General features: G+C 34.9%; 1 protein-coding gene across 2 annotated transcripts in view; it reads left to right on the top strand.

The window, feature by feature from the left end:
- Window positions 1-19286: 19286 nt before the first annotated feature.
- Eml5 (EMAP like 5) overlaps window positions 19287-27806 on the top strand; it is a 137955-nt gene continuing 129435 nt past the window's right edge. For both annotated transcript variants that reach the window (XM_033766748.1, XM_033766747.1), the window contains exons 1-2: window positions 19287-19442; window positions 26228-26326. In XM_033766748.1, the coding sequence (XP_033622639.1) occupies window positions 19368-19442; window positions 26228-26326 (174 nt within the window). In that variant the 5' untranslated portion in view covers window positions 19287-19367. The remainder of the gene's footprint in view (window positions 19443-26227; window positions 26327-27806) is intronic.

Here is a 27806-nt window from a genome sequence, read left to right as displayed (position 1 = left end):
CTGAGACCCTGCCTGTTTCAGTCCCCAGTGACAACAACAAAAAACGATCCTAGATTTATCTTCAGTTAGGGCTATGTGCTAGAATACTGTATTTTGTCGAGTTTAAGACCGTATGTTGCCACGTGAAACAACTGTGTTCTGTTTTATCCTCAATGTAGATTAATATTCTGAGACAGCGTTAAGACTGACAAGGGGTTATTCTTGGCTAGTGTAAACAAGGTGCTTTGGCTACAGTAGACTTTATTCTGATTATAGGATGTAACAAGGTATTGTTATATTGGTTGGAGACTGTAAGAGCATGAAAAAAATCCTGAATAACTACTGTATTGCCTGGTTACAGTATAACCCTTTCTTGGCTAACATAAAGGTAGACTGGATTACTAAAAGATCAAGTAATACTCTGGTTCCTCTTCAGACTGCATAAATCTTTCACCTTTTTAAAAGATCAAGTGTAATGTGCCCCTCTCTTATAACACTGATGATGAATGGGGGAAAAAATAAATAATTGCTTGGTATTGGTTGACTACTAGGAAAGGGGATAGGCATGGTGCTGAAAGTGAACACTGTGCCCTGTATGTAGCTATACCTTCAATAGGCAGTTCATCATAATACATAATTCTTAGTTTCTTCCTGGGAAAGTTCATATCATGTTAGATTATCAAATAAGAGATTATAATTATAGGAGGTATTAACTGAGGTTCTACTCTAAAGGTTATTACATTAGTTGCATTTCTCTTGCTGCTGAGACAAAATACCCAACACTTAAAGTTAAAGGGGGAAAGGTTTATTTGGCTTATAGTTTGCAGAGGTTTCAGTCCATAATTGGCTGTTTCCAAGGCAGGGATGGCCAACAGGCATCACAGAGGAAAAACAACATGTTGCACACAGGGTAGCAAAGGTAACAAAAGGGTCAAAAGTTTGTGGCAGAAGACCACAAAAGCGACAAGAGAGCTTAATAGCATCTGTCTGCCCCTTTTATGCCATCCAGATTACCAGGATTAGGGAAGTGCCAAACCAATCACTCACATAGGTTAGTAGTCACACAACTTTAATTCTAGCATCACGTACTGTAGATTCAGCCCCACCTTATGACTGCACTAGGCTTTGGAGGACATCTAGACAGAAGCCATAACAGTTATCTTTTCACAGTTGTGAAAGAATACCTGATTTTACTTCAATCCAGAGGCTGGATAATCTAGAAATAAAACAGAGACCAGCTGATGTGAGATGACATTTCTGGATTGTATCATTGTCAAAGTTATGGATGAGGACAGCCTTTGGATGGGGCCCGAGAAAGAAGAGCTTGTAGTTTTATGTACTGGAAATGTGTAAGGTGTGGTAGAAAAGGGAGCACCTAAGTGAAATTAAAGGTCCATAAATAAACCTCTGGATGGCAAGAGGAGTGTACAAGCTAGCTTGTTTCCTATATCAGTTAGAAAAAAAAAGACACACAATTGCCATCAGTTTTCTTGTCAAAGAAATCCTGCTTCTCTCCCTGTTCCTAGGAATCATGTACCTACCTCTCCCCACACAAAGAGCACATTGGTTTCCTGCCCCAAATCCATTAAAATCTACCTGTTTACATCACTTTGAGAGGACTTAACTTTCTAGGTTAGAAATGTATGTATGTATGATACTAGACACCACTGTTAATAGTGTGAAAGTTGTATTATATATTTATTTCAGTATGGGAGGTGATGGTGGTGACAATGACCACAGGTAGTTACACTTAAGAACTTTGCTGTTTTTATTCAGTACAATTTTGCTCACAGTATTTAACTTCGCCACAAGATGATGACATAATTAGGTCTAACCAATTCAGTGTCCATGTCTTTGTAGGAGTAAGGTTCATCAGGGAGGAGCAGGATGTAATTCTCAACCAGGATTTAAAAGTGGAAGGCTATTCCAAGTCTTGTAACCTAGTGTTCATAGACTAGTCATCATTACTTGGTTACAGTATGACTTTGCTAATTATTACTTAACCTGTGGATAATGTACTTAATGCATTAAACATCATTCCATGGTGATACAAATCTTATGTGGAATTTAAATGCTAAATTCAGATAACATGCATTTGCAAAAGGCAGTCTTAACAGCCATACAAGGAGACCATGTGGCAGGTTGAGGTCAGCATAATAAGAGATTATGAGAGGTTTGCTACGTTCTCTCTCTCTCTCTCTCTCTGAGAGAGTTATTATTTTAACTAGTAATACATATTTACTTGTAGAAAATTCAGAAGCATAAAATAGAAAGTATTTTCCTATGATCTAGAGATATGGGTTATTCCCTTTTATGCCTTTTTGATGCATGTATTCTTAAGTAATTGAAGTCACAATGTCTTACTTTTGTTATTGCTGAGACAAAATACCCCAACACTCTAAAGGGGGAGAGGTTTATTTAGCACACAGTTTGTAGAGGTTTCAGACCATAATTGGGTGACTCCAAGTCAGGGTAGCAGACAGGCATCACAGAGGAGAAACAGTTCATGATAGGCAGAAGGCAGCAAAGAAAGCAAGAGACAACAGCTCTTTTCTGTCTTGTATATCCTATGCAGGCTACTTAGGGCAGGTAACACTCACACCCTTAATCCTAGTGCTCTTGATCCCACATTAGATCATGAATCAATCCCAGCATCACACACTCTGGATGCAGAAACCTCTGAAAAACCCACCTGTGACCACATGTGGCTGTGGGGGTAAGTCGAGACACAAATCATAACATTCTGCCCCTGGCCCTCCAGAGACTTGCATGTCCCCTTATGCAAAAAGCATTTATCTCATCTCTAAGAGGGGCCAGAGTCCTAACAGTTTCAGTATTGCTGAAAGTCCAAGTCCAAAGTCTCCTCTGAGATTTAAGGCAAACTCTTAGCTGTGAGACCCTGTACAAATGAAGGAAGTTGAATACTTCCAATATTCAATGGCACAAGATAGACATTACCATTCCAAAAGGTACAAAAGGGGGATAAAAAAGAATAGGACCAAAGTAAGCTCAAAATCCAGCAGGGCAAACATATAAGTCCTGTAGTTCCATGTCCAGCATCCCAGGAAATCTGTGGCAAGATGTGAACTCTGAGGGACTTGGGCTGCTCCACCCCTACAGAAGTTCTGGTGGCTGTAGCTCCCACTGCTTCTTTTAGGCCAGCTCTGCTCCCTCCTTGTAATTTTCCTCAGACAATCCATGTCCCTGGGTTCTTCAAACTTATAGGGTCTCCACTGAGCCTTCGCCTTCATACTCACAGCTTCATACCCTGCTGTTTCAGGGACACACTGCCTGGCCTCCCAGGCTTTCCTCTGAAATCTTGATGGAAGCCTTCCTGACTCCATAACTCTTGCATTCTGCATGCACCTAAAACCTGCACCAGGTACTGATGCCAAGGTCTGCTGCCAGCTGGAGTAGTAGCCAGGCTTCCTTCACTCTCAGGTGTAGAGATCAAGTGCCAATGAACCAAACCCTGAGGAACAACTTCCCTAGGCTACTGCCATTCTGGAACGTGGTGCTCTGGGACTCTCTTTTCAAAACAAAGTCTTTCACCTTTACAACCCTGAGGTTGCAAAGACTGGAGTCTTGTTGGTTCTTGTGATGTCCTCAGGCCATCTTTTCCATTGTCTTCTGAAATATTTGGCTTTTTCTTTCTGGTCTTTTCAGTGACCAGTTTCTCCTCTCTTCCATCTTTGCAGGTCCCAACTTTACTTGAGCTTCCTTTCTGACAAAATTCAAAGTGTTTTAAATTATTATGCTGGGCCTTTTGCTCTTGATTCTCAACATGAAGCTGGCTAAAAGTCCCCAACAGTAGCCGTGCCACTGCCCCTACCTTAAACTGTGTTGAAATTTCTTCTGCAAGATTAGTCTACTGAGCCTAATCTGAGTCCCAGGCAAAGTCTCTGGACATGAGCAAAATGGACACAAACTTTCTGCTAAGCGTAACAAATTTTCTGTAGTCCAACAGCCAATGCAGTCCTTCCTAGGAGAAACCTCCTGAGCCTAGTCTTTACTGGCATCATTTCTGTCAGCATTCTGGTCTTCTGAGCTCTGACCAGAATCTCGAATCAAGTACTGTCTAAGGTGTTCCAGCTCTGCTTTTTCAGTTGGCACTTCCAAGCCTTTCCTAACTCTTTCCCTTTCCACAAGCCAGCTCCAGAGGCTCCTAAAACACATGGTCAGGTATAGCCACAGCAAAGATTCCACTTCTCTGGTACCAAATTTTTTCTTAATTATTTTTCTCTTGTTGCTGAAACTAAGTACCTGACACCCAAGGTTAAAAGGGGAAAGGTTTATTTAGCTCACAGTTTGTAGAGGTTTCAGTCTATAATTGGCTGGTAGGGTGGCATGGAAGATGAGCATCACAGAGGAGAAACAATTTATGATGTGCAGAAGATAATGAAGCAACAAGGGAGCTTAGCAGCTTCTTTCTGCCCCTTTTATACTCTTATCTAGGTTAGTGGGATTAGGGCAGTGCCAAACCAATCAGTGGACTGATTTAGTAATCACACGCCTTTAATCCCAATATCACACACTCTAGATCCAGCCAGCTCTGAGAAAGCCCCATTTATCACCACATGAGGCTTTGGGGTGACATCTGGACACAAACCATAACATGAACTATATATAAAACTGGGATTCTGGTTTGGTTTTGTTTTTATAATGGAAGCTTTTCCCACTACTGTGAAAAATGCTCATATTTTTTTCTCTCTCTTGTATGTTTTTAATGACTGTATAAAGCCCATTCTGTGAATGTACTGTAATTATGGAACCATTCCTTAAATGTTAGACAATTAAGTGGTTTTCAAAGTTTTGCTATTATAAAGATGATACAGTGGAACAGGGATTTATCTCAGTGGTTCTGGTGCCTGCCTCGCAAGTGCAAGGATCCAAGTTCAATCCCTAGTACCAAAAAACAAACAAACAAACAAAAATGATACAGTGAAAAGAATTGTACATAAGGTTATTTGTGCATTAAGGTTTATTTACTTAAAAGTTTCAATAATTGACAGGTTTTTTTGTAAATTCAGTTAAATATTGAGTACCTCCTATGTAGAAGTCATTGTTATAGATACTTAGACTTTAATTGAATAAAAAGAGTGAAGTCTGTCCTATTGGAATATACATTCTAGTGGGAGAAAGTAAGATAAATCACTAACAATTTTAGATAGTTTGATACCTGCCTTCATAAATAAGTGAGGATAATAGGCATGAATGAGGTGAGGATTTGGAAGATCATTCTGGATAAAACAGCGTAATGAGTTCAGCCTTTTAAAAAAATTAGTGCATATTAGTAGTACAGAAAAATGGGGTTTGTTTTGGTGTATTGGTGCATGCCCTTAACACACTTTGATTATTTTCACCCCTCTATGCCCTCCTCCGTTCTTTACCTCTCTTCTTGATTCCCTTCCTTATCTCTTAAGAGTCTGCATTTTTTACTTTCTTGTCATCTCTCCTTTTTAAAAAGATTCTTCATGTAATAGAAAAGCATAGGATACTTAACCTTCTGAGTCTGGTTTATTTTGCTTAACATAATGGTCTCAAATTTCATCCATTTTTATGCAGATGACATAATTTCATTCTTTATGGTTGTATAAACTTCACTGTGTATAAATGCACCACATTTACTTTATCCATTAATTTATTGACAGGCATATAGGCTGTTTCTACAGCTAAGCTATTGTGAATTGTGCTGCAATAAGCTAGCTATACAGGTTATCAGTCATTATAGTGTTGTATATTTAATTATTTCAGGAATTTACTAAGGAGCGGTATAGCTGGATCAAATGGTAGCTCTATTTTTAGTATTTTGAGGAACCTCTTACTGATTTCCTGTATCTGTACTGGTCTACATTCCCACCAACAGTGTAGAAGGGTTCTATTTTTCTTTCCAGTATTCGTTTCTTTTTCTATCCTTGATGAGTTGTTCTGACTAGGAATCTTTCTTTTTTGGTACTGGGGATAAAATTTGGGACCTTGTGCTTGCGAGGCAGGTGGTAGAACCACTGAGCTAATCCCTGGCCCACTAGGAATCTTATAGTTTTTATTTGTATTTTCCTGATGGCTAAAGATTTCTTACATTTTTTTCAAATACTTTTAGACATTTGTATTTTTGGAGAAGTATCTATGCATTCCTTGCTCTTTTAATCATTGGGAGTTTTTTTTAATTTGTTAATTTTTTAGTTCACTATATATTCTAGTATTGATCCTATATTGGAAAAGTAGGTGATAGAGATTTTCTTCTATTCTACAGGCTTTCTCTTCATGATGCTGTTTCCTTTGCTGTGCAGAAGCTTTATAATTTGATTTAGCTGCATTTGTTAATTCTCATTATTAAAGTCTTATTTAGGAAATCAGACTGTGCCTATGGCTTTGAGTGTTTTCCCTATATTTTCCCCTTTTGTGGTCTTATAGCTATGTCTGTGATCCCTTTTGAGTTGATTCTAGTACAGATTAGTACAGATCTAGTCTAAATCTTCCGTATATGGATGTCCAGTTTTTCAAGCACCATTTGTTAGAGGCAGTCTTTTGTGCAACATATGTTGTTGGCACCTTTGTCACGAATTAGATGGCTGTGGTTTGGAGGTTATTTTGGTGTGCTCTATTCTCTTCCATTGGTCTACATGTCTGTTTTTATGCAGAACCATATTGTATTTGTTCTTATGACTTTATAATATATTTTGAAATAGAATAGTGTGTCATCTCCAGCATTGCTAAAAAAGCAATTGCTCAAGATTGTTTTGGCTTATCTGGGTCTTTTGTGCTTTCATATGACTTTTAAGATTGTTTTTCTTATTCTGTGAAGAATGTTGCTGATATTTTTATAGGATTGACAACTTTTACTAAGTGGAGGAAGAGCAAATTGGGAGGGTGAGAAGGAGATCAAATATCCTTTGAATCTATTAAATTTGAGGTGCTCACAATATAGCCATTGTTCTGGATTGGAGATATAAATTTGGAGGTTATCACTGTATGCATACATTTAAAGCCATGGAAAGGGAAGGTTAGACAGACAAGACAAAGCCCTTTAGACACTTTTATCAACCAGGTGTCGAGTGTGGGAGATAGGGCCTAACAAGGGGAGTGAAGAGAGGGGCTGATTGCAGAGTTAGGAAGACCTAGAGAGAGTAGTGGTCAGTTGTGTCAAATACTACTGCAAAGTGAGGAAAATAAGAATATACAATTTATCGTTAGATTTGGCTGAGTTACACATGACCTTAAATGAAATCAGGTAAGGAGAAGGAACAAAAGAGTTCTTGGAGTATATTGAGACAATAAAGGGTGGGGGAAAGTTCAGACAACATTTTTGAGAAGTTATGTTATGAATGGGAAACAAAAGGGATTATTGGTGAGGGGTCAAGACAGTTCTTTTTAAAAATTGGTATATATGAAAGCTACTGTACTGACTAATGAAGCAGCAATTCCAGAAAACAATTTTAGGAGTGAAGTACTTGAAAGTGAAGGCAATGGGACCCAGAACACAAGCAAAAAATTCAAGAAATAGAGACATTTCTTCCATTTTACAAGAGGGAAGTCAGAGTCTGTAGTTAGATTAATGTACTTGGGATAAAATGTCCTTTAATTCCATTTATATTACTTGATAAGTACAAGGCAGGCTTATCAGCTGCAAGGCAAAAGTAGATGTGGAGGGAGTTTGAAGGTTGAGAGAAGAAATGCTGAGTGTTTAATAGGATTGTCAAAAAGTGGAAAATGCTCATTTACGATATATGAAATTAGATGTTTGATTAAAACAATTATATAAAAGAAGGGAAATCTGTAAAGTCTCCTTTATGTTTGTTTAGTGTGTTACTACTTTATAGTTATGATAAATCAAGGGATTAAGTGATTTAAAAATTTAATATGTAATTGTGGGATTTGACAACAGTGTGTACTCCTAATTTCTTAACTCAGCGATATTAATAGGAGAAAGAACTTTTAAAGATCTATTTTTTTCTATATATTTTAAATGATGGTATCCACAAATATGGATGTGTGATCATCTTGTTAAATGTTCTACAACAACTATATAATTCAAATGGCTATTTTTATTTTCTTTTTTCCAAATTAATTCCTAAGCATTGCTAAGTTTCACTATATGTTCAGCAGTATATTAGGCAATGTGTGAATAGAGTTTAACTATGTTAAGTTGACCTTAAAGATACTTTAAAAACACTCGTGTTTTTGTTCTCATTAAGAAAATTGGAGCTATTACAAGAGAACTTTCAGATTCCACCTACACATGAGCAACAACACATCCAGCTCCTATTGCATGTTAATCCTTCCGCTCATGTATTAGATCCCACTCTTTTCTCTTGTTCAGAAATTCTCATATTCACCTATTGTCACTGTTGTTGGATGACCCCTGTAAGCATATAAAATACATTTAAAAGATAGTCTTTCTTAAAAATAATGTTTAAAGCAGTGAATCTCCTTTTGGAGGAAAATGAGCCCCAACCTATAACTTCACAATATACAAAATTTAACTCAAATTGTGTCATGTGTCTTAAATGTGAAAGCTAGGGCCAGGGATATAATGCTCAGTGATTTTGTCCCCTGCCTCGCAAGATCAAGGACCTGAGTTTGATCCCTGGTGTAACAAAAAGAAAAAAAAAATGTGAAAGCAAAACTGTAAAAATTTTAGAAAAAGAATAGAAAGCAGGGAAAAAAGCATGAATTATAAAAAAGTAAAATTACAAATTGAACCTTATTAAAATAACTTTTCAGACTCCTTTAACTGAAGACATGCTGGGTATATATTAAGTATTTTCCCCAAATTTCTTCCTAAAAAAAAAATCACTTCATGAAACCATAGCTTCATTAATTAGAGAATACAAAACTGTAAAAATACTGTAAATAAAAATAGAAAAATAAATTCAATCTGCAATTTCATAAGCTGTCTTTCCTCTCTTCCACTAAGTTTTGTAGGGAAGCAACAAACCAAAATAACTAGAAAAGAGTATCTTGACTGGGTAATATAAGGATAAAGACAAAAAGAATTGTACATAATGCTACAGTCTGGTTAGTTAAGATTATTTCTCATAAGTCTAGCAATTTGAAAATGTCTTGGCATACTAAAATAAGTAAAATAGACTACATTGTAAGAATCTAGTTTCTCACTCTGAGTAAAAAGCTATAAATAAGAAAACAGAAAAGTCTGAAATGAACCCTGTAGTTTTATATTAGAACCAGAGATATGTATATGAGCTCATGTTTTTTTAAATATATGGATAGGGAATATATGTATACAGAGTACAGAGTGTATACGTGGGTTAGTATGCCTGCCTACGTTTATTTCCTGGCTCTGTCTGTGAGACAGTTCATAAGCACTAACACTGCATTAACAGCAATCACTTCTACTTTTTGGATTATGCTCAATAAACACAATTTTTTTAATAAAAGGAAGTAGGATTTCTTTAAGAACTAGTTTTATAAGACTGCAGTAGAAAAAATTCTGGAATATATTATGGTGCAAGAGAGAAAGTAAGAGTTCAGAAAGAGAGGGTAGTATGTTGAAAGATTATCAAAACCAGTTTCAGAAATCTATAAGCCCAAACTGGAACAATTTGAGCTATAAAGTTAATGATACTATTAAATTTTATATAAATAAAGCTGGGGTCAGCAAACAAAAGGCTGTGGACTACAGATATATAGCATTCTGTTAATTCATGAAATACATATGGCATATATGTGCATATATATATATATATATATATACACCTTGTACAATAAAAGTAATACTATTATGCATATTAAGAACCAATAGTCACCCCTTTGGAGATATTACTTCCAATAAGATGTATGGTTTAGCTGGGCATGATGGCGCATGCCTGTAATCCCAGCACTTGGGAGGCTGAGGCAAGAGGATTGCTGTGAATTTGAGACCAGCCATAGTGAGTTGCAGGTCAGTCTCAACTACATAGTGAGACCCTGTCTCAAAAAACAAAAAACAAAAAATGTATGGTTTATGTATTTTCTGTGGCCAATTAGTTATTATGAGATGAGTTGAATAGCTGTACATCTCCCAAAACATAATGTATTTACTATGTACCCTTTAGATTTTGTTGTGTTTGGAAATAAAATATCCATGAGTTCAAGCTGATATGAGCACATATTGGGTTAAATAAATAAATGGGAGAAAAGATAGTTCTTCCTCATGGTAGAATTCCAGTTAATTACTGTAGAAGATAAAAGTGAAATAAGAGTTCACATAGGCCTGTATTATAGTAGTACTACAAATGTTGTAGACAGCATCTACTAGTAGATAGTAAAATCAGTGGATGAAAGTTTGAGGAGAGCAGGATTTGCAGTCTCCAAGTACCTCCCTTAAGATAATTATTGATGCAAAAATAAATTTTCAGTGATTCTACGGTAGCACGCACCTTTTAACCAAAGAATCAAAGTAAACATTATGAATAATAATACATATTGACATTGAACCACTATGATGCACTGAGGATGAACATATTTTTGTGGTATTCTTCTCAGAAATGCATAACTTCAGTCTAATCCTAGGACAAATCCAAATTTAAAGAAATTCTACAACTTGGTACTCTCCAAAATTTTCTAGGTCATAAGTGACAAGGAAAGTCTAAGGAACTGTTATATAAACTGGAAATTGCTAAAGAGAAATAAGTGCTAAATGCAGCATGGGATTCCACAGGATCTTGGAACAGAAAAAAATATTAGTGGAAAAAGTAATGAATTTTGAATAAGATCTGTTTAGTGAATGCCAGTTTCTAATATCAATTTCCTTTTTCTGAACATCACATTATGGTTGTGCAAAATGTTTATACTGGTGAAGTGAGATGAGAAATGTAAAAACTGAGCAATCAGGGGTGGTGGTAAATGCCTGTAGTTCCAGCTATTCAGGAGGCTGAGACAGGAGGATCACTTAAGCTTGCAAGTTGGGGACTGGCTAGGAAACATAAAGACCCTGTCTCAAAGGAATGAGAATTTTGTATTGTATTTGTAACTTTTTAAAAGCCTAAAATCAATCCAAAATAAAACATACTAAAACATTAAAATATCTTCAAAGATACCATTAAGAAAATGAAAAGACAGTCGATAAATTGGGAAACACATATACAAAGCATGTATTTGAGAAAAGAACTGTATCCAGAATATTTGAAGAACTCTTGTAATGCAGTTGTTCAGTGACAAACAACCAGTTTAAAAACAAGCAAAATGCTTTATGCCTGAACATGCATTCATTTGTAGAAAGTGTGTAATAGTGTGTGGAGGTTCGTATCCTGCACTTGTAGCCATAGTACAATGAAAAGATTCCCTTGGGAGCTAGAGAGTGCGAGTTAAAATTACAGAGGGCACGAAGCTCAAGAAGAGACTCACACAAGGCTGTATTTGATGTCCTTGACTCACTCCTAAGCTGCACATTCAAGGAACTGCCAGAAACAGCGTGTCAAGGGCTTTGAGAACAACAGGTTTCAGATTTGCCCCTGTGGTGTAAAGATGTGGATAGTACCAAAAAGGATTTGAAAACTTAACATTGGAACTATAGAAGGAGGCTTTGGACGTGTTTGCTAAACTTAATTCCAGTCTTGCCTGCTAAAACAGCCAACCTGACAAACAGAAAAAATATAAACATTCTCCAGATGATTTTTTTTTGAGACAGAGGCTTGCTGTGTACCTCAGGCTATCCTTGAACTCACTGTAACCCAGCTGACCTTAAATTCCCTATTCTCCTGTTTCAACCTCCCATAGTCTAGGTTTACAAGTGTACACAGTCATACCCAGGTCTCTAGAACATAGAGCGTGTGCCAAAATGATATATACACAGCTGGGGTACAGAAAAATTGGTATAAATATTTTAATACTAAATGTATTGAGACATCATGAGATTAGTACAAGTTACTTTTGGCCTCTACAATTATAAGAAGTGCTCAAAGTGGTGGCCATTAGCTTTATTAGTTTGACAAATGCTGCTTGGATAATGTTGGTCGTTGAGGTTGCTACACATGCATTTTTACTTTCTTCTTTAAGGGTTGGTAGTGTAGTAGATTTTCTGCAATATACAGCATCCTCTAGGAGCCTCCATAGGAAGTAACACAGTCCACAGTTGCAGAAACATCATGCTATTTTTCTTTGCCTGAAGTGTGTATACATTTTTTGGTGGGCTCTATAATAACAAGACTTACAGTTCATGGTATTCAAAATGCCCAAGATATAACTCAAAATTAATATTTAAAAATTTAGGAAAATCTCAGCAATTTAGAAATCTTCAGTCCTAAGATGACCTGCATTTTCAATTTATCAAAGAATTTAAAGCAATTGTAATTGTATGCCATGAAATAAAGGAGAATGCACTTCAGACTAATGGAATTTAGACTAATTGAATGATAGATGTTCTCAGCAAAGAAGTAGAACCTATATGAAAATAAAATGTTTAGATTAGAAAAATACAAAGGGAAATAAAGAATTCTATAGTAGACTCAGTGTCTGATTCTGCATAGTAATCAGATTGGTCCCAACGATATCCACACTGTAATCCCTAGAACTGGTGAATTTATGTTAAACGTATAAAATGTGACTTTGCAATAATTAAGTTAAGGATCTCAAGATAGCAAGAATATCTTGAATTATCTAAATGGGCCCAGTCTAGTAATCTAAGCCTATTAAATCAGAGAATTTCTTAGCTAAAACAGAAATCATAAAGGTCCCAAACTTGAGAATTACTCATTCATTGTGCCATTGTTCATTTGGCAATGGAAGTGACAGTGTAGGGGGAATGCAGATGACCTTAGGATTTAATCTTTACAAGGGTCTGTAATTCATGTGCCTTGCTGCCTGGTAACCCTGATTTGAACATGTTATATTTTTGCTGCCTTGGACTGTCCCATGGGACAGCCATGCATGTACCACTGGTGGCTGAAGCTGGCAGGAATGTATTATGAAGTTCCCATCTGATAGCCCATGGTGAAACAAGGTCTTCAGTCCTTTAGCAACAAGAAACTAAATTTAGTTAACATTTTGAGATGAACTTTGTAGCTGATTCATCTTCAGAAACTTCAGAAAGGAATGCTGCTATGTTGACACCTTGATTTTTGGCCTTGCCAAAATATAAACAGAAGACCCAGTGGAGTCACAGAACAGAACCAGATTTCTGTTCTCCAGAACTGAAATAATAAATTTATAGTGTTATATTACATTTGTGATAATTTGTCACATTAGCACAGCAACCTAATATAGTCTGGGGAGTGTTTTTTATCTTCTTTCAAATTAATAAATTAGTGTTTTATTGTTTCTTGGATGCTAGAAAAGATATGATATTTCTGGATCAGAAACAAAGGACTTTATTACCCATGGCACAGCAAACAGCATCAGCCCAATAACTGCAGAATGTACATTCTTTTCAAGTGCTGTTAGAACATCTAATATAGGCCCATATACTATAAAACAAACTTCAACAAATTTAAAAGAATTGCAATCATGCAGGGCATGATTAAGATTGAAGATCTTTTTTCCACCTAGTGCAGTACTGGGAATTGAATACTGGGTATTAAACCCAGAGCTTCATGCATGTTAGGCAAGTGCTGTTCCACTGATCTACCACCCCCACCTCAAATGAATATCAGTAGCACAAAGGAAACAGAATAGGGAATATTTTGAAGTAGAAGAAAATGGAAATACAAAATATCAAAATTTATAAAATGCAATTAAAATAGCATTTCAAGGAAAATGTATAGTATTAAAAACATATATTTGAGAGCCGGGGATTTAGCTCAGTGGTTCTGCCACCTGCCTTGCAAGTGCAAGGACCCAAGTTCGATCCTTGGTACCAAAAAACAAACAAACGAACATATATTTGAAAATAAAAATCTGAGGTGAATAATTGAAGAGCAAACTGATCCCAGTTGAAATGGAAAAGGGGAAATAATAATGAATAGAAATTGAGTCAAATAGCAAAACAATAGAGAAAATTCACACCAAAAGCTAGTTCTTTGAAACAGTTGATTAAATTAATGACATTGAAGTGATACTGACAAAATTTTTAAAAAAGATGACAGAAACAACAAATACAGTACTCAAAAGAATATCACCATTGATTTAAAATTTTTAAATGGTACTAAGGGAATATTATAAGCAACTCTATAAATATACAGTTAACAATTTAGGTGGAATATTCCGTTGAAAGATATAAATTCACCCAAAAGAAATAGATAACATGTGAATATAACATGAAGACTCTGTGTCTAATAGTTCCAGATCTAAATTGTTTCATAGGTGAATCAGGTGAATTTGCCAAACATTAATCATAATACCAGTTCTATACAATCTCTTACAGAAAACAGAAGATGAGTGAGATTACTTTAGAACTCTATGAGGCTAGCATTACTGTAATACAAAATCCAAACAAACACATTTGAAGAAAAGGAAATTTATATAACACTATCCATCATTAACATAAATGTAAAACTTCTCAACAAAATGAGCTTATAAGTAAATAAAATCCACTAACAGGATAATGTATCATGATCTGTGGGATTCATTCCTTGAATACAAGACTGATTCAACATTTAAAATTAATCACTGCAGTTCACTGTATTAGTAGACTAAATGCCCTTCTTCTCTTCCCTACTCCCTTTCTCCATAGATGAGACAGTCTGTTTGATTAAGATTGTAGATCCTGGATGGCACAGGTCCATTATGTACCCTTGTTCCTTTTCTGTGCATGCCTCATCACAAGACAGTCATTCAGCCTTGTGGCTCTAGTTACCCCACTTTCCTACACTATAAATAAAGAGCACACTAGACATCAGATGGCCAGTAGCTCATCAGGCTGGTCACAGCTATTAAGAATAATCTTGATGTCTTCATCATCTTTTCTTTGTCTCCCACCGCTCTCCCCAGCTTCAGACCCTTTGCTCTGCAGGTTATGGCAACTAAAGAAGAAAAATCATGTGGTAATCTCAGTACATGCAGGAAAAGTATTTAATTTTTTCTTTTTATTTTATTATTATTATTTTTTTTGGCAGTGTCAGGGATCAAACTCAGGATCTTGAGCTTGTGAGGCAGGCGTGGTGCTACTAAGCTAAATCCCCAGCCCCTGGAAAAGTATTTAAATTCAGCATCTATTCATGTTTCAAAAATAATTGGCAAGAACTGGGGATTTAGCTCAGTGGTGCCACATCTGCCTGACAAGTTCAAAGTCCTAAATTCATTCTCCAGTACCAGACCAAAAAAAGTTGGCAAACATAAAATTCACACTTCAAGTGCACAATTTATCATTTTTAACGTGATAAAATTTTTAAACCATCACTACTCTAATTTCAAAGTGTTTTCATTATCCCTAAGAAATCCCCATGCCCATTAGCAGTCTTCTCTATTCTCCTGTCCCTCCAGCTCTGGCAATTACTAATATACTTTCTTTGTGGATTTGCTTATTCTAGATGTTTTATATAAATAGATTTTCATATACTATGCCTTTACAGCTCTTTTTTTTCACTTAGTGTAATGTTTTAGCATGTTATCAAGTACTTCATTCCTTTTTGTCACACAATATTCCATTGTGAGGATACCACATTTTATTACATTCTTCAATTGATGAACAATGGAGTCATCACTTTTTTGTTATGAATAATGCTGTTGTGAATATTTCTGTGTACATTTTTTGTGGACACATTTTCATTTCTATTAAGAATATATTTAGCTTTTTTGCTTGCTTTTGTTTTTTGAGACAGGGTCTCACTATGTAATTCAGGCTGGCTTTGAATTCATTATGTAGTCAAGGCTGGCCTTGAACTTGCAGTGATCCTCCTGCCTCAGACTCTTGAGTACTGGGATTACAGGCATGCACCACCATGCCCAGCAAGAATGTATTTAGAAATAAAACTGTTCCTGCTTCCACTGCCACTGCTGCTGCTACTTGCTGCTTTGCTGTCCTGCCTGCTTGCCGTGGATTATTTCTTCTCTGTAATGCCCCTCTGCCATGTCATTATGCCTTGGAGCCAGCCAACTATGAACTGAAACCTCTACAAACTATGAGCTGAAATAAACCTTTTCTCTTTTAAAAAATGAATAATAAAAATAAAATTGTTGCATCATATTGTAACTCTGCTAAACTTTTCCAAAGTGACTGCATCATTTTACAATCCCACAAGCAATACATGAATGTTCTCATTTTTCTACATCTTTGCCAGTACAATGCTTGATATTTTCTTTTTGATCATAAACACAGTACATTGTGATTTGTGTTTGTGTCTCCATACTGACTGCTGAAATTGAGTATCTTTCTGGGTACCTTTTATATTATCTTACTTAGTGAAATGTTTGTTCACCTCCTTTGTTCATGGATGAAAAAATGAGTTATTTATGGTTTTATTGTTGATTTATTTAAAAAATTCTTTATAGATTCTGGTTACAAGTCCCATGGTGGATATATACTGTGAAGATATTTTCTCCTCTTTTCTGGATGTGTTTTCATGTTTGTGATGATTGTAATTGTTAGTACAAAAGTTTTCAGTTTTTCATTGTCTAGTTTATCTGTTGCCACTTTTGCTTTTGGTATATCTAAGGCACCACTGCTTCATGTAAGTAAGGTTGTTAAGATTTGTAACTAATGCTTTCTTTTAAGAGTTTTATAACTGTTATTCTTACATTTAGGTCTTTGCTTTATTTTGAATTGATTTTTGTGTGTGAATTGAGGTATGGGTCCCAATTCATTCTTTGAACATGGGTATTCAGGTATCCCTACATCATCTCTTAAAAAGAGTAACTTCTTTCCCATTAAATTATTGGTACACTCTTATTGAATCAGTTGGTAAAAAATGTATGGGTGTATTATTGGACTTTTAATTCTATGCCTTTGTCTGCAATTCTGTCCTAACTCCAGTAACACATTTTCTTGATTACTATAATTTTGTAGTGAATAATAAATTTTGAAGTTGAAAAGTCTTTCAACTTTGTTCTTTTTCAAGATTGTTCTGACTTTTCAGGTCTTTCTGAATCTTAAAATTGGCTTTTCAATTTCTGAAAGAAAGAATGGGTATTTTGGCAGGGATTTTGTTGATTTAGATCAATTTAGAATGTGTTGCCATATTTAAAATGTTGCATTCTGGGCAAGGAAGGGTGTGTGTGTATGGCTTGTGACTCAGTGGTAGAGTACTTGTCTATTGTGCAAAATACCCTGGATTGGATCCCAAGCACTAATAATAGTAATAATAATAATAATAATAATAATAATAATATATGCTTTCAATCCTAGAACTTGAGGTGTCTTCCCATTTTTTAAAAATGTCATTCAGTGGAGTTTTTAGATTCTGTATACACGTACTTCATTAAATTTATACCTAAGTAAATTGTCCTTGATGCTACTGTATTTGAGTTTGTTTTCTTGATTTAATTTTCAGTTGATCTTTGTGAATGCATAAAAATGCAGTTGATTTTTTTTTTCAGTCCTGGGAATTAAACCCAAGGTCTCTTACATGATGGGCAAGTACTCTACCCCTGAGAAAAACCCCGAAGCCTTTTTTATTTTATTTTATTTTATTTTATTTTATTTTGAGACAGGATCTCATTAAATTGACCAAGCCGGCCTTGAGCTTGTGATCCTTCTGCCTCAGATTCCCAAGTACAGAAGGGCACCACCACATCTGGCCTCAATTGAGTTTTTATTTTGTTCTTATATTCTATAGCCTTGCTGAACTCATTTATTAGGTCTACTTTTTTGTGAACACATTACCTGAATGTAGAGAGAGTTTTATTTTTCTCTTTTTTGTTCTGGTCTAATTGTCTTGGCTAGAAAGTACCATGGTGAATGAAATTGCAAACACTGATAGACATCCTTATGTTCCTGTACTTAATAGGGTAGTTTTAGTCTTTCATTAGTAAATATATTTTTAGCTATGGATTTTTATAGATGCCTTTATGAATTGAGGAAGTTCTTTTCAAATCCTAGTTTGTTGTATGAAAGGGTTTGTATTTTGTCAAGTCTTTTGTCTATTAAAGTGAACATATGTAGGTTTTGTTGGTGTTTTATTTTGTAAATGTATTTGTTGAATTTCATATATTGAATCAATCTTGTATTTCTGTTCATTTACTCTCCCATTGCTTGCCATTTTGTCAAAAACATAATTTACATTAACTGTTTTATAAACTGGTGTATTTATGTACTATATTACTTTGTTGCATTAAAATTTTAACATGAGGGCCAGGTATTTAGCTCAATTGCCCCGCACCTGCCTCAAAAGCGTAAGGTCCTGAGTTTGATCTGTGGTATGGGGCAGAGTGGGGGGAAGATTCTAACATAAAAGCTAAAGCTATAAGATCTGTATTTATGTATATGTGTATGTATGTATGGTATCTTTGTGTATATGTTATATCTACATGATAAAAATCCCCTATAACAGTGCATTCAAATTAATTTACAATAAATGAGCACTCATAAAAATTAAAACTATTAAACTGACACCTGGACACTCTTTAGTTCTCACTGAGTCAGTTCTAGGTACTATAATTTGAAATACTAAAACTCGTTTAGTATTTCCTGACTTGATGAATACTGTCCTGTGCCATTCAAATACTCAAGCTGGATAGAAACCCAAGATTCTTCTTAGACTCTTCACTTTTCCTTATCTGCTACATCCAATCCATTGATTTTGTTTTACTGTCCTCCTTTCATTTCCTATGCCTTCATTCCAGGAATGATTTTTTTTCTTATCTGAATATGATATTCTAAACCTGAATCAAATAGAAATTAATTTTTGTTCCATGCTTTCTGCTAATGTACATAAACTGCTACCAACTGTTATGTCTTCTTTTTAAAGCCTTAAAGATTACTTTCTATGAATTATGGGTAACCTTTCTGCTTCTTACAATGGTATACATAATTTACATATTAATGCTAAAATAGGAATGCCATTTGTAAACATTAAGATTTGGTCTAATATTATCCAATAGAAGGAATGTAAAATGGAAAAGAGAGTTTAAAAACAGATGAGTACCATGGGCTGGAGATTTGGCTCAGTGGCACCCATGCCTGCCTTGTAAGCTCAAGGTCCTGAGTTTGATCCCCTGTACTAAAAAAAAAAAAAAAAAAAAAAAAAAAAAAAGCACATCAGTACCATACTAATTTGTTTCCATGTGAGAATTCTTTTTTTTTTAGTTTATTACCCTATATCATATTGTGGGGATTATGAGAAGTTTATCTAGTTTGTCAGATACATTAGGGATTTTTATTTTAAATCCAAATTGTTTAAATAAAGTCTAATGTTCACATTGATATATAAGTACCATATATACTAAATACTATAAAACTTATTTACTTATTTATTTATTCTTTATCTTGTAGTCTTGCATTGCATCCTGAACGAGTATTGGTAGCGACAGGACAAGTTGGAAAAGAACCTTATATCTGTATTTGGGATTCATACACTATGCAGACGATATCCATTCTAAAGGATGTTCACACACATGGTATAGCTTGCTTAGCGTTCGACTTAGATGGACAGGTATGTGATACTTTTGTCTTTTTCTTAATATTTTTAAAATATGTACTATAAGAAATGATTCTAAATATTAAATTAAGCATTTGATGAAAAATATTTATTCATCCAAGGGTGAAGATGTGTGGGTGGAGTAGGTGGTTGACTTACATAAGAACAGTAACAACAAATAAGTTTTATTTCACCATATCAGGAACTTAGTCAAATTAATTATTACCTTGAAAGTAAAAGAGATTCTGAATCAATGGAATATTACCTGGTTGTTACTAAAAATTTATTACATGTAACTCTTTTCCAAGTAGGGTATTTTGATAGGAGCGATAGAAGCTGTCTTAGGAAAATTGTCTCTAAGTACAGATATATACATTTTCAGTTTCAGTTTCTTTAAAGTTATCTTCTATAATTACATTTTTATTGAAAATGAGACAATTCCTATGGTTCATTTTATATAAAATCTAAGTTCAAAGCAAAGGATAATAATTACCACTTTACTGACCCGTTTCCAAATTTTTCTCTACCTTGTTCAATGATTTTTAAAAAGTTAATCCAGAGCTTTTCTGTGGGACTTGCTATACTTAACTCATATTTAAATAGTGTAAAGTTTGATTTTGCAACTGTGGCTCTAATAGAAGTTTTATGTTAAAATTAGACTTTAAAATTGTTTTAACTTTTATAAGAATTTGTTATTTGCTTTTCAATTCATTCAATTAGTTTTGTAGATCTAGACTTTATAGTGTATTCCATCCCCTTTAAAAAGATAACCAGTACCACCACCTGCCTCACAAGCACAAGGACCCAAGTTCAATTCCTGGTACCAAAAAAAAAAGATAACTAACATATATTTCATTTATTGTTCTGAGGAATAGCTTCTTTGAGTAGCAGAGATTCATATGACTTTCTAATGAGAGATTACTTTCTGATAAAGGATCTATAAAGACTTAATTGGATCTCTTATTTGGGGAAAATAAGCTTCTAGGTTTAATATTGTTACATAGCAATGACGAGCAATTATAGAAACTTAATTGTCCTGTTTTTGCTGTTATCTTTCAAGTCTCTTATCCTTATATTCTAATTTCTTTTTCTTTTCAAAGGAAGGAGAATAATCACTTTTTCCTAGTTTACAGGAATTTAGACTATTATTTTTAAAATCTACATACAGTAGTTTTAGAAAATCATTTGTCATTTTAGGTCTTGTCAAATTCAAGGTATTTTGATTATAAGTATATTAAATGTAATATACTGCATTGCTAGGGAGTTCAAGGAAGGGTTGTGTCCATAAAGCCTTTAATTTTGCTTATTTTAAGCAGTTTACAAGGAAGATCTTGGGTACATGTATTTTATTATCAAGTCTTCATGAGACTATATTAACATTTTAAACTTATAAGAACATATTACCTAAAATATGTGGAGCATGTACTAAATGTCAGGCATTTTGTTAAGCCTGCATTATCTCACTTAAGCCTCCTAACAACCCTATGAAATAGATACTATTATTATTTCCATTTTATAGATAAAGAAACTGAGACTTAGGGCGGTTAAATAACTTGCCCCAGGTTACACACAGTAAATGGAGCCAGAGCTGGAATTCAGGTCAGTCACACTCCCAAGCTCATGTTTTTAACAGCAGTGCTTTACTGTCTCCAAACATGTAGTTTAGGAGGTGGTTACTTATATTTCAAAAGGAATTAACCCATTTTAAGTACACATAAAGCTAAATTGTAAGGAACTGCTACCAATTGAAAATTAAGAGATTGTATTAATGGTTTAATTTGAAAAATGTATTTGAGAGAACATACCTGTTTCTTTTTCTTTAAATTGTTTATGGGATACCAACTAGAAATATTATTTTGTATTTTCTACTAGATTTGAAACTGTAAGTGATCATTTAGGGTTTATCTGATCAGTGAGTTTTCCCAGTTTGTGATAATGCTGAGCCTTTTTTTCTCAGAGGCTTTGTACTAATATTGGCAGCCTCTGCTGTACTGGGGACAATTAGGGCCTGAAAAGGCTATTTATAGAAATCCACATTAAACAGGGACTAAAATTTCATAGTAATGGGAGAGTTGGGTAGAGAATGAGAAATTTAACTGATACTTTATGCTGAAAATATGAAAATTTACAAAAACATTTTCTTCATATATAACAAGATCTAAGTTGGAATTACAATTCTTCTAATTTATGGAATGAACTAATAGGTGATAAAGTAGTATTTAACCTCATTTTATTAATTATAAGCCGGTACAAAATAAATGCCTCGTTTACCTTTGACTTTTGGTACATGATTTTATATAAAGAGTGTCATTTTTGCAAAAATAGTGCAGGGTGGAGAGTGTGTTACTGTTTTTCCTAGGGTCTTATAGTAAACTCTTGATATCTAGATGTACCTCGAGTACATATAGTATTATTCTTGAATTGTTCTGCAAGATGCTAACTTATAATGGTTTTAAGAATGATTTAACCAGTATTTATTAAGTCCTGAATCTTCTATAAAATTTGGAATTCTACTTTGTTACACTATAATGGTTCTTACAAAATAAACATTGTGATCACAAGGATATCCATACTAAAAAGTTTAATTGTCCTTATTTGAATTTGTTTCACAATTACCGGGGACTCATGGAATGCATGTAATATATATTAGAACACTTATTTGAGTATTTGGTGTGTTGCTTCCAATTCAGTTAATGGACACAAATAAGATTTTGATTGGGAATAGGATTAGGGAGGACTTTGGGAAGCTAGATAAAGGCTTATTTGCCTGGTTTTTCTTCATCTCTGGTTGTTACTTCTTATCTTGAAAACACTTTCCTTCTGTCTCATGTCAGTGTTCTTCAGGAATCTATAGATGCCCCCCCTATACTTACTCTCTCTTAATTATTATCTGGACCCATAATATTAACTTCCATATCAATTAACAGTGGCCTGTGCTTTTCTAAACTCCGCATAGTCCCCTTGAATGTCCTACAGATAGTCCCTGTTACACATTTAAATTTAATTGTCTATCAAAAAACCAAAACCTGTTTTTTCTCCTGGCTCCCAACCTACCTGTCCTACTCTCTGACACTACTCTCCTTCCTTCGGGTGCAATGAATTACTGGCCCTTTTTTGAAAGCCACAGGATATTGAGGTCTGAGTTCCTTGATCTCAAATGTACTTTCTATTAATTTTTACCTGTCTCTTATTCTATCTTTGAAGATACAGATTAAGCATTACTTTTTCTGGAAAACTTTATCTTCTCTGTCACCTACCTAGATGAGATTAAGTGTGAGAGAAGAAGATAAAGTAAAAATTATGGAAAGCTAGAAGAGGAAATAATGTTTGCTTTGTTGTTTTTACCCTTCTTTGTTGTTGCTTAACCCATGTTTAGAGGGAGATTGATTTTGGCCATGTTATGTTATTTGTCAAGGCTACAGATAAGTACCCTCTACAGAGATGGATACTTTGAAGTGTTGTTTTGTTTTTGTTTTTGTGCTAGGGATTGAACCCAGGGCCTATACTGTATATGCTTGTATTCATGGAGTTTTAAAATTTTGCTGTGTGTACAAAATGAGCTGAGGCAGAAAGAAGAGGCATCAATAGAAAGGACTACTCCTCCCTTTATATCTGTCTTGTAAAATATTTAATCTACGCTCTATGCTTTAGCAAGAGGTCAATATCTTTGTTCTAGGTAGGTACTAGTTCATACTCTTTGGTTCCTAAATACTAGAACCTCAAGAAGAATAAATCTCATCTCATATTCTTGAAAATCATAAATTGTATTCTGGTGAGTTATTGTTTTTGTTTTGGGTTTTTTTGTTTGTTTGTTTGGTTGGTTGGTTGGTTTTTTGAGACAGGGTCTTGCTATGTATTTCGGGCTGGCCTTGAACTCACTGTGTAGCCCAGGCTGGCCTCAAACTTGTGATCCTCCTGCTTCAGCCTCCCAAGTACTATCATTTCAGCTGTGTAGCATAACAACTGGCTGACAAACTATATTCTGAATCTTTTCTTGTAAACTGTTCATTTTGCCTATTTGGCTTAAATAATGTCTACTTCACAGAAATGTTCTAATTGGTTACTAGATAGCATTTCTCATTTGGACAGGTAAAGTACATGGATTCTTAAAGTGAATTATGACAATGGTAAACTGACAGTAACGATGATAGCAAACATTTAACATTAACCATATGTTACATACTCTTCTCACTCCTTTATGTATAATATATGTTAATTTTCATTTTATCCCTATGAGGTATTTTTGTCTCCATTTAATGGGTAAAGAAAGTAAGCTACAAAGAGGCTCGATAACTGTCCAGTGTCACACAGCTAGTAAGGCACATGGTGTTCAAACCTAGGCAATCTGGTCCCCAAATCATGCTCTAAGCCACAGTTTGGCAAACTCTAAAGTCAGATAGTAAATATTTTAAGCTTTGTGGGCCATATGGTCTTTGTTGTACCTTCTCATCCCTGCCCTGCAGTATGAAAGCAGTCACAGACAATGTGCAAAAAAAACCCAAAAAGGAATGTGGCTGTATTCTTGTAAAACTCGACTTATGAAATAGAACATAGGTAGGATTTAGTTGCAAATTGTAGATGTTGATCCCTGCTCTAAACCAATAGTTTTTAATGTATTTTGTATTGTTCCGCACATTTTTCCTGTGATTCCTTCTTTGGTGCTTCAGTTACCTAAAATATAATTTTTAAATATTTTGGGAATTTTCTAGATAACTTTGTTTAATTCTTTATTGTCACAGTACATACAGTATTCTGTGTTTTAATTTTATTTAATTTCTTGACATTTTATAATCCAAAACTTTGTGATCTTCACTTAAAAAGGATATGGAAAAATATATTTTGATGTTTCCTTTCTCCTTTCCAGAATGTTGTGCTTTTATTATCAATTTTAATTGTACATGTTTTGTAAACTACATAATCACAATTATTTTTGCCTTAAACAGTTTTAGAAGAAATTTTAAAATGAGAAAAGTTTTATTTATATATTTACAATTTAGAGCTTGTTACTTGTATGTGTAAATCAAGTTTCGTTCTGGCATTGTTATCCATCTGCCTGGTAAAACTTTTAATATCTTATTTCATATACAGGTTTGCCAGTGATGAATTCTATTATCTCTTTCTTTCTTTTTTTTTTTTTTTTTTGTAGCAGTACCAGGGATTGAACTCAGGACTTAGCACTTGCAAAGTGTCAGTGAGCTAAATTCCTGGCCCTTTTCTTTTCTTTCTGGAGGTGGAGTCTTGCAGTGTTGCCCAGGTTGTCCTCAAACTCCTGGGTGCAAGTAATGCTCCTGCTTCAGTCTGCCAAGTACAGTGGCTGGGACTAGAGGCACCTGGCTTTTCAGCTTTCATCTATTTGAACAATATTGCTTTGACTCCATTTTCAAAAGATATTTTTACTAGGTACATGGTTCTGTATTGACTTTCCCCCCTCGGCATTTCAGAGAGGTGGTCCATGACACTTTAGCAGTAAATTTTGTTTGTTTGTTTTTTGAGACAGGGTCTCACTATGTAGTTGAAATTGACCTAGAACTCACTATGTAGCCCAGGCTGGTCTCAAACTCACAGTGATCCTCCTGCCTCAGCCTCTGGAGTGCTGGGATTACAGGCAGGCATGTGCCACCACGCCTGGCTTAACAGTAAATTTTAAAAGATGTTTTTACATTTTAATGTTCCACATCGCTGGTCATTCGAGAGATGCAGATGAAAACAACACTGAGATTCCACTTCACCCCACAAAGAATGGCTGCTTTCAAGAAATCACACAATAACAAATGTTGGCGGGGTTGTGGGAGAAAAGAACCCTTCTCCATTGTAGGTGGGAGTGCAGACTGGTGCAACTACTGTGGAAATCAATATGGAGATACCTCAAAGAGCTGGGACTAGAGGTTCCATTTGGCCCAGCCATCCCTCTGCTGGGTATCTTTCCAAAAGTACTAAAAGAATCATATCACAGTGATGTATGTGCACCTATGTTTATAGTGGCACAGTTTGTAATAGCTAAAACTTGGAAACAGCCCATTTGCCCATCAGTTGGAAACTGGATAAAGGTGGGTTTTCTATAAAATGGAATACTACTCAGCCATAAAGAGTGAGAAATTAGAGTCATTCATAGGAAAATGGATACATATTGAAGATATACTCCTAAGTGAAATAAATAAGTCACACATATGTAAATACCAAATAGTTTCTCTGGTGTGAAAAACTGTAATAGTACATAAGATCCTAATGAGATAATTAACAATGTGAAATGGGAAGAAAAGGGCTAAAGGTGTAGGGAAAGTAGGAAGGGTAGGGGAAAGGTAATAAGGGAAAAGAAAAAATATGAGAAAATGAAAAATGTAAATAAAGTGTTTGTAAACTGGGAGGGGAGGAGGGGAGTGGAGGGAGGGCAGGGACAAGGCGCAAAAATGAGAACCAAGACCTGTCATGTAAAGGTACAAGATCCCAATAATGAATGTAACTGTACTGTATACCTAAAATGTACCAATAAACTCAATTTAAAAAAAAAGATGTTATTACATTTTATTTAGTATTTTTAATTTTGGGCAAGAGTTATGTTTAGGATCTTTATCAATCCTACTATGAGAAATCTTCTGTTTTTTAGGGGGGAACCGTATTTATGTACAAGTTTCAACAAGATAAAACACATCTACCTTTTCTCTATGAGATCTATAAAATACACATATATAAGTTTTATGTTTGTAAAACTCATGAATAGGTTTTATTTGCCATTTGTAATTTGGTTGTTGTGTGATTTGTTTTCCTTTTATACCCTTCTGAACTTTTTGGACATAATCCAGCGTTTGGTTTCTGTTGGACTGGATTCAAAGAATGCAGTTTGTGTTTGGGACTGGAAAAAGGGAAAAGTATTGTCTATGGCTCCTGGTCACACAGACAGAGTAAGTATTCTCCTTTGGGAATGCTAATGAATATTGGGCAGGAAAAGGCCAGAGGAAAATTCAGGGAATTTTACTCTTCTGTATTGTTATTGCCATATGAAAATTTTATACCTTAAAAAATTATAGAATTATGGGGGGTGTGAATTACTGTTAATAGGCATAGAGTTTCTTTTTAAGGTGATGAAATGTTCTAAAACTCATTGTAATAATGGCTGTACAATTCTATGAGCATACTAAGAACCACTTTAATGTACACTTTAATCTGTAAATTTACTATGGGAATTATATCTCAGTAAAGCTGCTTAAAAGAAAATATTTTAAAAATTGTAGAATTGTGAGACTCAGAAACATGATTCAGTGTTTATAGTGTTACAAAAACTTTTAACCCAGTGATTCAGTACAAGCTACTTATTTTCTGGGGTTTTTCCCCAACATCTTTATTGAACAGTAATTTACTTATAAAGGACTACACATATTTAGTGTGTACAGTTTGAGTTTGGACAAATGCAAACATCCATTGTTCAGATATTGATTTTAAAATGAAATAGTTTGTACCTAGGGTCTGTTTAGTTTAGTTTACCACTAATATGTTGCATATATCTTATGTTACTATGGACTGGGGATGTAGCTCTGTGGTAGAATACTTGCTTAGTATGCTTAAGGCTCTGGGGTCAATCCCCAACAATTCAGAAAAAGAAATATTATATTATAACTCTTTTAGAGACCTAACATTATTTACTTTGGGAATTTGATAAAATATATATATTCCTTGTTCTAAGTTATATAATATTAATGAAATTAATAAAAGGATTACTTTGTGGTCAGTGTTTCATTAAATATACTACTTTTGTGAACATAGATAAGACAATTTTATAAGCTCTTAAAAATGTCTAATTGTTGAGTGTATGTAGTAAAGTCCTAACCCAAACCAAAATCGAGGATAATCAATGATTCTACTTTGTAAGAATCTATGAATTGATAAGTTGTACAGAAAATTTTGTGTATATTTTCAGCATACTCTTAAGCCTGTTAGTCTTACACATATACTCAGTTTAGATCATTATAAACTATTAGGTATGTTTTATTAGACAATTTTTTATTAGTAATTTTTCCTGTTACTAGGACAAAGTTCCTGGCACCCACAATTTAAGAGAAGAGAAGTTCATTTTGGCTCACAGCTTTAAAGGGTTTAGTCCATCACTGGCTGGCTCCAAGGCAGAAATGGCATGGTAGAAGGGCATGGTGGAGGAAAGCTGCTCAACCCATGGCACCCAGGAACCAGAGAAAGAGGGAAGAGCTGGAACTAGAGAGACACTCTCCATAGGCACACCCACCGTGACCCAACTCCTAGCTGAGCCCCACCTCTTAACATACATTTGAATTCAAATTAATTCCTCGATGAATATACTACACTTGATCTTAGCCAAAAGGTCAACAAGTGATTCCCCCAGTGAATATAGTAATCTCCCACCCAATCCCC

This window comes from Fukomys damarensis, unplaced genomic scaffold, assembly GCF_012274545.1.
Source record: "Fukomys damarensis isolate Sample0158 unplaced genomic scaffold, DMR_v1.0_HiC HiC_scaffold_21, whole genome shotgun sequence".
NCBI classification, from domain to species: domain Eukaryota; kingdom Metazoa; phylum Chordata; class Mammalia; order Rodentia; family Bathyergidae; genus Fukomys; species Fukomys damarensis.
Note: the sequence above shows the minus strand (reverse complement) of the source record. Positions and strands in the feature narration are given on the sequence as shown.